General features: G+C 43.2%; 1 protein-coding gene across 8 annotated transcripts in view; it reads left to right on the top strand.

Moving 5' to 3' along the window:
• ctnna2 (catenin (cadherin-associated protein), alpha 2) overlaps positions 1 to 14,820 on the top strand; it is a 1,471,852-nt gene that overhangs the window by 1,093,808 nt on the left and 363,224 nt on the right. For all 8 annotated transcript variants that reach the window (XM_041198108.1, XM_041198115.1, XM_041198125.1 and 5 more), the window contains 2 exons: positions 5,826 to 5,982; positions 9,684 to 9,884. In XM_041198108.1, coding sequence (XP_041054042.1) covers positions 5,826 to 5,982; positions 9,684 to 9,884 — 358 coding nt within the window. The remainder of the gene's footprint in view (positions 1 to 5,825; positions 5,983 to 9,683; positions 9,885 to 14,820) is intronic.

The raw sequence follows: 14,820 nt of genomic DNA on the forward strand, positions 1-14,820 counted from the left end.
TGCCCATCAGTAAAGACACTGCTGCTTTCTGTATCTTGCATGCAATTAAATTTCCAGGGAATATGTCATAGAGTTGACCTTGCAAGGCAAATGTTATTTCTTTATAGTCTGAGATGCTCTTTATATTCCCTCAAAGCTCTGAAATTCTTTGCCCACATGCCTGTCCTTCCTCCTCAAAATCTAGGAACAGCAACAACAGATGTATGACTACTCCCAGAGTTCAGGTGTAGTTTCTATAGACAGTCGCATGTTACTCTCTGGTCTGCTACCCTTATTGGTGTTTTGCAACTTCAAGGCACTTCACAGAATCACAGGACCTTTACAGTGCAGAAGGAGGCCATTTGGCCCATTGAGTCTGCACTGGCTCTCTGAAAGAAAATTCTACTGAGCCCTACTCCCCCTTTTATTTATTAATTTAATGGCTAGGCCGGCATTTCTTGCACATCTCTAATTTACCTTGAGAAGATGGTGATGAGCTGCCTTCTTGAACCGCTGCATTCCCTGTGGTGTAGGTACACCCACAGTGTTGTTAGGGATCCCCATAACCTTACACATTCCTTGGGAATGTTTCCCCTGGCTGGGGAGTTTAGAACCAGGGGCCACAGTCTCAGGATATGGGGCAAGCCATTGAAGACTGAGATGAGGAAAAGTTTCTTCACTCAAAGGCTGGCAACCTGTGGAATTCTCTACCACAGAAGGCTGTGGAGGCTGGGTCACTGAGTATATTCAAGGAAGAAATTGATAATATTTTGGATATTAGGGGCATCAAGGAGAGAAAGCGAGAATATGGCGTTGAGATAGAGGATCCTCGTGATCATATTGAATGGTGGAACAGGCTCGAAGGGCTGAATGGCCTACTCCTGCTCCTAGTTTCTATGTTTCTTTTCAGATAGCAATCCAATTCCCTTTTGAATACCTCAATCCAACCTGCCTCTCAGGAAGTTCGTTCAAGACTCCAACCACCCTCTGGGTGAAAAATGTTTCTTCACATCACTTTTACTCCTTCTGACAATTATTTTGAATCTGTGTCCTCTAATTCTTGATGCTCTCTTGAGTAGGAACAGTTTTTCACTATTTACCCTGCCCATACCCCTCAGGACCTTGATTACCTCTATCAAGTATCCTCTTAGCTTTCTTTTCTCCAAGAAAAATAATTCCAAGCTGCTCAAGCTATCCTCATAACTACACTTCTTTATCCCTGGAATTATTCTTGTGAATCTCATCTGTACTCTCACTAATGCCTTCATATTATTTCTCAAGTACAGTGCCCAGAATTGGCTGCAGCACTCCAGATGAGGCCTAACTAATGTCTTATACAAGTTCAACATGAACTTCTTACTCTTGTACTCAATGCCCCTATTAATAAAACCTAAGATATTATATGCTTTATTAACTGCTCTCTCAACATGCCCTGTCATCTTCAATGATTTATGTACATATACACCAAGGTCCCTCTGTTCCTGCACCTCCTTTAGAGTTTCGTACTGTCTAACTATATTCTTCCATTCCAAAATGAATCATCTCACACTTCTCTGCATTGAACTTCATCTGCCGTGTGGCTGCCCAATCCACCAATATGTCTATGTCTTTTGAAGTTCGAGACTATGCTCATCATAGTTGACAATGTTTCCAATCTTTGTATCATTTGCAAATTCTGAAATCATGCCCTGAACACCACTGTCTGGGTCATTAATATATATCAGGAGACCAAGGGCCCCAACACTGACCGTTGGGGAACTCCACTACAGACCTTCCTCCAATCTGAAAAACAACCATTTATCATTACTCTTTGTTTCCAGTCACTCAGACAGTTTCTTATCCAAGTGCCTACTTTGCCTTTTATCAACCTTCTCCATTACCTCCTCAAAAAATTCCAGTGAATTAGTTAAACATGAATTTTCCCTTAATGAATCCATGCTGGCTTTCCTTAATTATCCTTCACTTGTCTAAGTGACAATTGATTTTGTCCCAAACCATAGTTTCCAGAAGTTTCCCGACCACTGAAGTCAAACTGACTGCCTTGTAGTTGCTGGCTTTAGCCTTATACCCCTTTTTGAACAAGGGTGTAACATTTGCAATTCTACAGTCCTCTGGCACCACTCTTGTGTATAAGGAAGATTTACACTAGTGCCTCTGCAATTTCCACTCTCATTTCCCTCAGTACCCTTGGATGCATATCATCTGGTCCTGGTACCTTATCTATTTTAAGTAAAGATAGCCTTTCTAACTCCTCCTCCTTCTCAATTGTAAATTTGGGATGAATTTCAGCACCATGTTGGTATAATGACGATAAAGAAAACAAGAGAAAGACACAGCACTGGTGAGGAATCTGTGCGAGCATTAGTTTTTGAAAGAATGAGTGCAAAATAGAATGGACAGAATAGTGCAATGTGGTGATAAAGGTTGGCTATCCTTAAATTTAGGTGCTATCAATGTAATACTAATCACTTCATGTAACTGTAAGAAGGCAGTCTGACTTTATGAATGCAGTGGCTTCTATTGTAATTATGGTGTCATGATCATTGGGGCAAATGAGAAGAGGCTGCTCCCCCAGACACAACCCAACCCTTAATATTTTGTTTGCATGGGTTAGGCCTCCCCTCTTCTCCACTCAAAAAATGAGAAATTAAGTTGCCCCGTCCTTCTGCTCCAAGAGAAACCTGTGACAGGCTAATTCTCAGGACCAAGTGACTCACCCTTAGTGATGGCTCAGCAATTAAACAGCTTGTTGACATTGACATGGTGGTGTTTCTGTTTAATTATATGAAGAATGGCTACATTCAAAACTTGATTATTCTTTTTTGTCCTATCCTCCCACTCCATCCCAACCCTGAAATTGGAAGCCAGGTCAGATTACGTTACATCCTTGGTTCTCTCCTTTTTCCTAATTTATGTGTTACCTCCCTCCTTGGTGGTGAGATCTGTAAGCACAAGTGAGTTCCAACAATTGTGGATTAAAACCCAGCCATTCATCGCCATTCTCAAAGAGGCAACCATCTCTAAAAACAGAAAATGCAGGAAATACTAAGCAGGTCTGACAGCATCTGTAGAGATAGAAATAGAGTTAACGTTTTAGGTCATGACCTTTCGACTGAACTAGAAAAGGCTAGAAATGTAATAGCTTTTAAGGAAGTGCTCTGTGCTCTCAGATGTCAAGTTGCGGAAAAGCTGGGCTGTCTGCCAAAATCTCCATGTCCTTGCCCTGGCTCCATCTTTTTTCCTAACCATTTAATCAGGTTCAGGCCAACTGTTCACAGCCTTGGTGTCCTATTTAACTCTGAATTGAGCATCAAACCATACCACCTCCCTTCTTACCTTCCCTACTCCTACTGCAACCTTAACCACATCTATATTTTGTCCAAACTTATTTCCTTCAGCTCACTCCTTGCTGGCTTCCCAAGCTTCACTCTATAAAAACTCCAGCTTGTCAAAACTCTATTGCTCTCATCACGTCCGCACTAAGTTTCCCTTACTCATCACCCAGTTCTTGCTCATCTCCCAACAGTTCCCTGGCCCTCTTCACTAAATTCAAAATACTTTTTCGCATCGTGTCCCCTTCCCCACCTTGCCTCTATAATGCAATTTTCCCCAGCCCTGTATCTCAACCAGCACCTTCAGCCAACTCAATCTAGACTTTTGTTCATAAATCCATTAACATCGCTCCTTCTCTCTCTCTGCCTTTAAGAGGCTCTTAGGATCATAGAATAGTATTGCACAGAAGGAGGCCCACTGAGCTTGCACCAGCTCTTTCAAAGAGGAATCCAGTTTGTCCTACCCTCTGGCTCTTTCTCCAAATCCCTGCAAATTTTTTCTCCTTCAAATATTTATCCAATATCCTTTTGAAAGCTACCATTAAATCAGTTTCCATCACCGTCAGATAGTGCATTCCAAATCCTAACCACACACTGTGCAAAAAACATCTTATAACCCTTAGGTTTTCTAACTCTTCCTTAACTGCAGAGCATCCTCTGTGAAGCGCCTGTTTAATGGTGTTAAAGAGGTTGTTTGAATGGTTGTTACAGGTTCTTCCTCTAGGGAAAGGATGAGGATCAGTACTGCGGCATCACAATCACCACCAATTATACTATTAGTTTCAGTGCAGATATATAACCCTCAGCCTTGATTCATTGATGAGGTTGTAGATGGGAATGAAGCGCTGGAATGATTCCTGTGTAACTTAGGTGTTGCATAAGAAGTACAGTTGGCCACAGAATAACTCCTGCCTCTAGTGCTTTGATTCTTATCGAATACAATAGAATGCATTTTTTTTATCCTTTCATGGCATCTGGGCACCACTGATTAGGCCAGCATTTCTTGCCCATCCCTAATTTCCCTTGAGAAGGTGAGGTGAGCCACCTTCTTGAACTGCTGCAAGTCCAGCACATGTAGCAGTTTGGTACAACTGAGTGACTTGCAAGGCCATTTTCGGAGAGGGACAATATGGAGTTAACCACAACAGAGTCGTGTGTAGGTCAGATCAGGTAAGGATGGCAGATTTCCTTCCCTAAAATACATCAGCGAACCACATAGGTTTTTCCCCTACAAGTGATGATAGATTCATGGCACCATTACTAAGGCCAGTTTTCAATTCTAGAATTAATAATTTGCAATTTCAAATTCCACCAGCTGCCCATGGTGAGATTTGAATCCATTCCCCCAATGTATTAATCTAGGTCTCTGGATTACTAGTCTAGTGATAATACCACCACACAACCATCTCCCCAACCACATTATTTAGATGTAGCCTAAAGTTTGCGCTTTGGCCTGGCACTTATGTCCTGTGTTCTGCAATCAAAGGCAGTGCCTTTAAGCAGTCTGCATGCATTCATACCATCCTCCAAGCTTTGTCACACCATTTGCTCTGGAATAAAGGTGGACCAATGCTGAACTTGCAGTTTGACTGTACCCACAAACCTGTGCCCTTATATATGCCATTCAAAGGTTAGCTTGGCCAATTAATTCTAATATTCATCACCAGGCAGAAGCCCACCTCATTCTTCTCTGTCCTCTTTGAAGCAGAAAATGCACGGTGTCACACCATTCTGTGGAGGCTGAAACTGCTTGGTTCGATTCATTCCAGATTAATTCATATGCAGATGCCAAATAGTGCAGCAGAAAACTGAAACAGCACAAAATTAGAGAAATATAAGGCTGAATTTAATGCAGTCAGGCACGCTGTGCCCGATCAGGAAATGGCCGCTGAAAATCAACCCTCCCCCTGCCTCCAACCCCACTGCCCCCATCTCCTGCGACCTCCCTCACCCAGTGATCCTATCCTGCCTTCACTCATCTTTGGTCTGGGATCCCACACTGATCCTGAGCCTCTGGTGGGTGCATTACCACCAACACCCATTGTTGTCGGTGGCACTGGTGGCATGAGGACTTACTAACGTCTGATTGTCTGGATTGTGGGGAAGGCCTGACAGTGACCACATATCTGCCTGAAAGACACTTTATTTCATCAGGCTTCCCCCATGGAACTGATGGGGATCCCAGCCGGTTCTTTGACCAGTGGGCAAAGACCCCTGTTGGCCTGACAGAATCCAGGCTATAGAATCACTCCACATGGTTTTAAAATGACCTATTGGAAACATATTCCTTACTGAACCCTTACTGAACCTGATAAGTGGGAATGCTTCCCACTGTGCTGCTTAACAGTCAGGATTGTCTTTTAATAGGCAATGAAATGTTGTATCTAGATGATGTATTCACTGTTCATTAAGATAATTTGTTTTTTGGTCACAAAGACTTGGGGAGCACCCTCAACTCCTGAGTGCTGTAGTTATTTTCGCCTGATTAATTTCTGTGTATGCCTTTTCTTTCAGGTAATTAATGCAGCACTGACCCTGGCTGCTAGGCCACAGAGTAAAGTTGCCCAAGATAACATGGATGTCTTCAAAGACCAATGGGAGAAGCAAGTACGAGTTCTGACCGAGGCTGTCGATGACATCACTTCTGTTGATGATTTCCTGGCTGTCTCAGGTATGGAAAATTGCATTTGAGCCAAATAATCCAGAATCGTCCTGAGAGCTAAATCCACACCTAAGGTATTTAAACAATTTGGCTTTGTCCTATGAGGTTTAAACCCTGCTGTGTTGAAATTGAGACTCATTTGAGATTGCACTTATAGTTGCAAGTTCTCCTCCAAGTAATGCACCATCCTACTTGGCACTATACAGTCATTCCTTCACTGTCATGTATACATGTGAACAAAGAAGCATATGAATTAGGAGCAGGAGTAAGCCATTCGAGCCTAATTCGCCATTCAATTAGTCATGGCTAATCTGATTGTGGCCTCAACTCCACTTTCTTTCCCACCTCCTACTGCCTTTCAACTCCCTTGTCAATCAAGAATCTATCTAACTCAGCCTTAAAAATATTCAATGACCCTGCCTCCACCACTCTCTGGGGAAGAGAGTTCCACAGGCTCATCACCCTCTGAGAGAAAATGCTTCTCCTCATCTCCATCTTAAATGGGAGACCCCTTATTTTTAAACTGTGTCCCCTGGTTCTTGTCTCTCCCAGAAGGGGAAACATCCTATAGCGTTCGCCCTGTCAAACCCCCTCAGGATCCTATATGTTTCAATAAGATCACCTCTCATTTTTCTAAACCTCAATGGATACAGGCCAAAACTGTCCAACCTTTCCTCATAAGATAACCCCCTCATCCCAGGAATCAGTCAAGTGAATCTTCTCGGAACTGCTTCTAAATGCAATTGTGTCCTTTCTTAAATAAAGGGATCGAAATTGCACACTAGATGTGGTCTCACCAATACCCTATACAACTGTAGCAAAACATCCCATACTTAAGATTTTTATGGTTTTAACATTCTGCCCAATCCAAATCCACCCATTTTTGGGGGTTAAAATTCTCCCCATGATGTATCTTCCTTATGTGAAGTTCATCTGTGATCACTGTTGCCATGTTGACTCGGATCTGTTGTATTATCTGTTAGTTTGTCACTTCATATCATGTCCAGTAGTGCCCCTGCTTGTGTGTAATGTTCTGTCTGAGCTGGGCAGCTGCATGGCTGAACAGCAACTCAAAAGTTCCCAGGCAGTCTGTGCTCAAATCCCTTCTTATGCATAGCAAAGAAAACATTCAAAGTACGCAGGAAGTTAAATAAATCACCCGTACAACAACAAAAAATAATTAGAAGGGATGTTGCTTACCTAGATACCTTGAGTGATTGTTCCAAGTAATAATCCAATATTTTGTCCAGGATCAGATTTTCAGTCCCATTGCACCCTTTATAAATTTCCCAGTCTATTCCTGATAAATTCAAATGATATAACAACTATGTTAGTTTCTTTTGGCTTGCTTTGACTGTCAAGTTCTTGGTCGAATTCCTCCTTTTCCTTGACCTCATGATACATGGATTTGGTACAGTTGGTTTTCTTATCTTCATGTTTCACATCTCTATCTTGACCTCATATTGTTCAATGAGATACTTAATTAATAGCCTTGTAGTAAATAGTCGCTTGAGAGTACAGAACTTGAGTGTTGCTGGAAAAAAGACATGCTGCCTAAGATTTTAGTCTTGCACTCATTGAGACAGGTGCAACAATGCCAAATTTCAAAGGGAGCAACAATTTATACTACATGAGAAAAAGGGGTGCTGATTAGTTGGCAAGTGGACTCTAATTATTCTCAGCATTTGCTTGGAGAATACATTAGGGAACTGTCCCCATGGCAATGTCTTGAGCAATCAGAGTCGCCTTACCTTTTTAGGATTGAAGTATTACTGCATACAACTAGCTGGAATTATTATAAGGGATACCAGTCAAGCAACAGTTAATGTGTTTGCCTGAAATTCCTGTTAGTGGAACGTTTGCCAGTTTAAAATAAATGGGTTACTGCCTGCTAAAAATAATGGAAAGAATCTGTTCAGAATGACACATTAATCCTTTATCGTGCAGCATGTCTTGGCGTGATCTCAGGGTTATTGGCATTGTCTATTCCAGCCGATGATTGCACTCCGTCTATTATTTTGAATGCCCAGGTAAAATGAGACTGAAAATGCACTATACAATATTAAATAATTAGTTTAATGTTTATGTAGGAATTTCACACAAACTCATTCAGACATCCATTGGTAATATAACTGAACTGGAACAGCCATATAAATACTGTGGCTACAAGAGCTGGACAGAAACTGGGAACTCTGAGGCGAGTAATTCACCTCCTGACTCCCCAAAGTCAGTCCACCATCTACAAGGCACAGGTCAGGAGTGTGATGGAATACTGTCCAAGGGTGGGAGAGTGCAGCTCCAAAAACACTCAAGAAACTTGGCATCATCCAGGACAAAGCAGTCAGCTTTATTGGCACCCCGTCCACCAACTTAAGCATGCACTCCCTCCACCATCGACACACAGTAGCAGCAATGTGTACCATCTACAAGATGCACTGCAGCATCTCATCAAGGCTCCTTCAACCACACATTCCAAACCCGTGACCTCTACCACCTAGAAGGACAAGGGCAGCAGATGCATGGGAACACGACCACCTGCAAGCTCCCCTCCAAGCCACACACCAACCTGAGTTGGAACTATACTGTCTTCCTTTACTGTCACTGGATCAAAATCCTGGAACTTTCTTCTCAACAGTGTTGCGGGAGTATCCAAAACAAATGGACTGCAGCATTTCAAGAAGACAGCTCACCACCACCTTCTAGAGGGCAATTAGTATGGACAACAAATGCTGGCCTTGCCAGATGCCCACATTCCATGAATGAATTAAAAAAAGTGTAGAATTTCAAACCTGCATTATTCCACATGCAATGTAAATTCCATTTTCCCAATGTATTAATCCCTGAGCTACTTGTGCCACAGGAATTCCAAACTATCCTGCAATGGCATAAAGAGAGGTTTTCTAGAGCTATAATTTTCCTCCTGTGTAATTAAAAAGATGTTACTGGGGTCAAATATCTTTGGGATCTATGACAAACAGTCAGTATAAAAGGGGTAGGAACTGCATAAAATGCCACGTCTCCATCATGACGATCCTATTCAAGAAATAACAGGTGCCAAACCATGTTAGGAGCCTGCTAAATGTATTCAAATTCCATAATTTCCCATCCTTATTTTCAAATCTCTCCATGATCTCACTCCTCCCTTCAGCCCTATAATCCTCCAAGATCCATGTAATCCCCTAATTCTGACCTCTTTTGCATGCCTGATCTCTTTTAGCCCACCTTTGGTGGTTGTCTCTTCAGCTGCCTAAGCCTCAATCCAGAATTCCCTCCCTATCAATATCTCTGTCTCTCCACCAATCTCTCCTCTTTTAAGATGCTCTTTAAGACCTACCCCTTTAACTAAGCTTTGGTCACCTGTCCTAATGTCTCTTTCCGTGGCTTGGTGTCGCATCTTGTTTGATAATTGCTTTTGTGAAGCACCCTGTGATTCTTTGTTATGTTAAAGACACTATAGCAATCTATATTGTTGAATCTCTGATGGAGTCAGGTTTGTACTTACAATGCTGGAGCAGTTCTCGAAGTATATAGACACGCAGTTTAATCACAACCTCTTCACTGCACAATTGGTTCTATTGCTCCATGTACTGCAGTGCGTGGCCACGGTGGTTGTTCAATTCTTGGATGATCAACAATTTTATAAATATTGAAGTCAGCCTAATCTTAAAAGTCACTTATTTTCTTCAATCTCTCTCTTCCAATTCTGTCAGAAAACCACATATTGGAGGATGTGAACAAGTGTGTCATAGCCCTCCAGGAAGGTGATGTGGACACACTCGATAGAACTGCTGGGGCCATCCGAGGACGGGCAGCGAGGGTTATCCACATCATCAGTGCTGAAATGGAGAACTACGAGCCTGGAGTGTACACCGAAAAAGTAATGGAGTCCACAAAGTTGCTCTCTGAGACTGGTAAGGATGATAGATCAAAATTTGACTGTGTTGCATACTTACTCGCATATTAATTAGGAGCATAGGAACAGGGGCAGGCCACATAGCCCCTTGAGTCTATTCCACCATTTAATGAGATGGTGACTGACCTGATACTGAACTCCATATACCTGCATTCACCGCAAATCCCTCTGGTTAACAAAATTCTATCAGTCTCAGATTTAAAATTTAAAACTGTCCTTTGCAGAAAATACCTCCCTTTGTATATAACTGTGTTTCTCATTTTCACTCCTGTTAAGTCCAGCTCTAATTTTTAGGCTATGTCCCGTCATCCTAGACACCCCAACCACTAGAAATAATTTCTGTCTACCGGCCCCATCTGTTCATTTCAAGTTGACTTTGATGATTAAATTGAAGCCATTTAAATTCTCTTTCCTGTTTATTTCATTAATTATCATGTCCACAATATGATTATGCATTGGAAAAAATATTGCCCTTCCTACTTTAGTTGGTTTCTGGCTGAGGTGTTGCCAAAATGACACATCTCCCCATGGATGGTTGTTACCAAAAGGGAGACTTGCATTTATATAGCTCCTTTCATGATCTCGGAATGCCCCAATGTGCTTTACAGTCAATAAGGTACAGTGAAGTATCAGGTCACACTGTCGTAGTTTAATTACAGTCAGCAATCCAAGGTAAGAACAGGCAGGTCTGTAGTAATCCTTCCACTGTTGCTGATTGACAAGCCAACCTGGTTCATTAATAGGACCAGGTGTAAAGATCAAGCCACTTTGCTCCTTGCCACTCAATAAACTAAGCCCCAACAATTGGAGTTATTGCAGCTGAATGAGCAGCAGAAAGCCTACCACTACTGGTAGGCTGTTTGTGTTTAGTTGTTTTTTTTGTGCACAGTGGTTGTTCATGCTCTGCACCTAAGGTCTGCAGATTTATAGAGAGGAAAAGCATGAATTTCCAGTGAGGCAAGCGGGAACCAAGTTTTGTCAGTAGCTTGATTTTGATAATCTTAAGCATGTTGAGAAATCATGTCAGGTAACCAACTAACCAAAAATGTCAATGCATTGGAAATTATTCTTCCCATCAGCATAAGGAAGAGATACCTTTCATGAGTCATTGTTCTAATGTGAGAAATGCAGCAGCCAATTTGTGCACAGCGAGCTCCCACAAACAGTTTTGTGGTAATGATCAAATAATGGGTGCAAAATTGGTCCGGTGGCGTTATGTAAGTTTTTCACCTTCCTGGTTGATGATGGGGATATTTGTGGAGCCTCCTCTTCTGGCTAGTTGTTTACTTGTCAACTGCCATTCACGACTGGATGTGGTAGGATTGCAGAGCTTTGATCCATCGGTTGTGGGATTGTTAGCTCTGTCTATCAAATACTGCTTCTGTTGTTTGGCATGGAAGTAGTCCTGTGTTTTAGCTTCACCTCATTTTTAGGTATGTCTCATAATGCTCCTGGCATGCTCTTCTTCACTCTTCATTGAACCAGGGTTGGTCCCCCAGCTTGATGGCATCGTAGAGTGGGGGATATGCCAGGCCATGAGGTTATAGATTGTGGTTGAATACAATTTTGCTGTTGCTGATGGCCTACAACACCTCATGGATGCCCAGTTTTGAGTTGCTAGATCTGTTCAAAATCTATCCCATTTAACACTTTGGAAGTACCACACAACACGATGGAGGGCATCCTCAAAGTTAAGGCGGGGCTTTGTCTCCATAAGGACTGCACAGTGGCCACTCCTACCATTACTGTCATGGATAGATGCATATGCAAAGGTAGATTGGTGAGGATGAGGTCGAGTAGATTTTTCCCTCTTGTCGGTTCTCTCACCACTTGCTGCAGGCCCAGTTTAGCAGCCATGTCCTCAGGACATGGCCAGCTCACTAGCCAAGCTGTTGTAGTAGTGCTACAACACTGGCATCTACCCAGCAATGCCCTGCACACAAAGAGCAGGACAAGTTCAACCCGACCAATTACCGCCCCATCAACCTACCCTTGATCATCAGTAAAGTGATGGAAGGAGTTATCAACAGTGCTATCAAGTGCACTTGCTCAGCAATAACCTGCTCACTGATGTTCAGTTTGTGTTCTGCCAGGGCCACTCAGCTCCTGACCTCATTACAGCCTTGGTTCAAATATGAACAAAAGCGCTGAACTCCAGGGGTGAGGTAAGAGTGACAGCCTTTGACATCAAGGTCTCATTTGTGTGAAGTGGTGTCAAGGAGCCCTCGCAAAACTGGAGTCAATGGGAATCGGGGGAAAATTCTCTGCTGGTTGGAGTCATACCTAGCACAAAGGAAGATGGTTGTGGTTGTTCGAGGTCAGTCATCATAGTTCCACAGCATCACTGCAGGAGTTCCTCAGGCTAGTGTCCTAGGCCCAACCATCTTCAGCTGCTTCATCAATGACCTTCCCTCCATCATAAGGTCAGAAGGGGGAATGTTCGCTGATAATTCCATAATGTTCAGCACCGTTCGCGACTCCTCAGATACTGAAACAGTCCATGTCCAAATGCAGCAAGACCTGGACAATATTCAGGCTTGGGCTGACAAATGGCAAGTAACACTCACACCACACAAGTACCAGGCAATGACCATCTCCAACAAGAGGGAATCTAATCATTGCCCCTTGACATTTAATGGCATTACCATCACTGAACCTCCCACTATCAACATCCTGGGGCTTACCATTGACCAAAAACTGAACTGGACTAGCCACATAAATACTGTGGCTTGAAAAGCAGGTCAGAGGCTAGGAATCCTGCAGCGAGTAACTCCCTCCTTACTCCCCAAAGCCTGTCCATCATCTACAAGGTGCAAGTCAGGAGTGTGATGGAATACTCCCCACTTGCCAGGATGAGTGCAGCTCCAACAACACTCAAGAAGCTCGACATCATCCAGGACAAAGCAACCACCTTGATCAGCACCTTATTCACAAACATTTATCCCCTCCACCACCAACACACATTAGCGGCAGTGTGTACCATCTACAAGATGCACTGCAGGAATTCACCAAGGCTCCTTAGACAGCACCTTCCAAACCCACGACCACTACCATCCAGAAGGACAAGGGTAGCACCACCACCTGCAAGTTCCTTCTCAAGCCTCTCACCATCCTGTCTTGGAAATATATCACCATTCCTTCAGTGTCGCTGGGTCAAAATCCTGGAACTCCCTCCCTAACAGCACTGTGGGTGTACCTACACCACATGGACTGCAGTGGTTCAAGACCATAGTTCATCATCCACCTTCTCAAGGGCAATTAGGGATGGTCAATAAATGCTGGCCTATCCAGCAATGCCCATATCCTGTGAACAAATAAAAAAAATGTAGCGCTACTGCTGAGCCCCTCTTGGTGATGGACATTGAAATCCCCCACCCAGAGTGTATACTGTGCCCTTGCCACTCTCAGTGCTTCCTCCAAGTGGTGTTCAACATGGAGGAATACTGATTTATCAGCTGAGGGGCTGGGGGCAGTGTTGTGTTGATGATAAGTGGTAATCAGCAGAAGGTTTCCTTGCCCCTGTAGTCAGGCTGTTGCTTGACTCGTCTGTGAGACAGCTCTCCCAATTGTGACAAGCCCCCAGATGTTATTAAGGAGGACTTTGCAAGGTTGACAGGGCTGGGTTTGCTGTTCTCATTTCAGGCGCTTAGATTGATGCTGGATGATCCATCCAGCTTCATTCCTTTTTGACTTTGCAGCGGTTTGATGCAACTGAGTGGCTTGCCGGGCCATTTCAGATGGCATTTAAGAGTCAAACACAATGCTGTGGGTCTGGAGTGACATGTAGAGCAGGCCAGGAAAGGATAGCTGATTTCCTTCCCTAAAGGACATCAGTGAACCAGATGGGTTTTTATGACAATCAGCAATGGTTTCATGGTCACCATTAGACTAGCTTTTAATTCAAGATTTATGAATTTGATTTAATTTAAATTCCCACCAGCTGCTGTGGTCGCATTTGAACCTGTGTCTCCAGAGCATTAGCCTGTGTCTTTGGATTAGTCATCTAGTGACATTACTACGATGCCACCGCCTCCCCTAAATGGCTGCACTCTGCCATCAGCAAAATGTGGCTCGGCCCCCTGCAAAGCACAAAGGCAGCCAGCAGCATGGCAAACACTTGGCCCTAGACTACAATCAAGGTACTGATGTACTTATCTCCAAATGAATTGATTTGTGACCTGTCCACACTGGAAAAACAAGGCAAACCAATTTTTAGTCCAATCTGCTTTAGTAATGTTGATTGAGAGATAAAACGTGTCCAGGTCAGCAGAGATAATTCTCCTGGCTCTTCTTCACAATACTGCCACGGGATCTTTTATGCCCAGGTACTTTTAAGTCAGATACTTAAATTTTCACAGTGGATGTTCACTCCATTAAAGCTGAAGTTTGGAGACAGCAGCTGATTGGCATTATTTATACTAAATACAAAATCAAGTTTTATTAATATAGCACCCAAAAAAAGTCTACAGACACTTGGCAGAGGCGTAACCAAAGAAATACATGGCTCACAAGTCATTTAGCTGCATTCATGCAGGTGAGGCTAATTGAATGCTCAATTTTATATTGGTTCCAGATATATGCTGGAGGAGAAAGAGTGGTCTGTAAAATTAACCACCATGATGCCCTAAAATGTTTTAAATCATAAAGAGTATCAATTTATATGTTTGCAGATACTGGGCAGAATTTAATGTCGCCCCTGCTGGGTGAGTTCAAAGGTGGGGGATAGGCATTTGATTGCAGGGTGGAGATCTGCCATCTCTCCACCACCTCCCCACACCCCCCCCCCCCACCCCACCAAACCCCTCCCGCCCCATTTAAGTCCGTGGCATGCAGGCTTTCAGATGGCCTTCCCACCCAGAGGCCAATTGAGGCCCTTAAGTAGGCAACTAATGCCCATTTAAGGGCCCCATTCCACCATCACTGGTATTCGACCA

The sequence above is a fragment of the Carcharodon carcharias genome, chromosome 1, assembly GCF_017639515.1.
Source record: "Carcharodon carcharias isolate sCarCar2 chromosome 1, sCarCar2.pri, whole genome shotgun sequence".
NCBI classification, from domain to species: Eukaryota; Metazoa; Chordata; class Chondrichthyes; order Lamniformes; family Lamnidae; genus Carcharodon; species Carcharodon carcharias.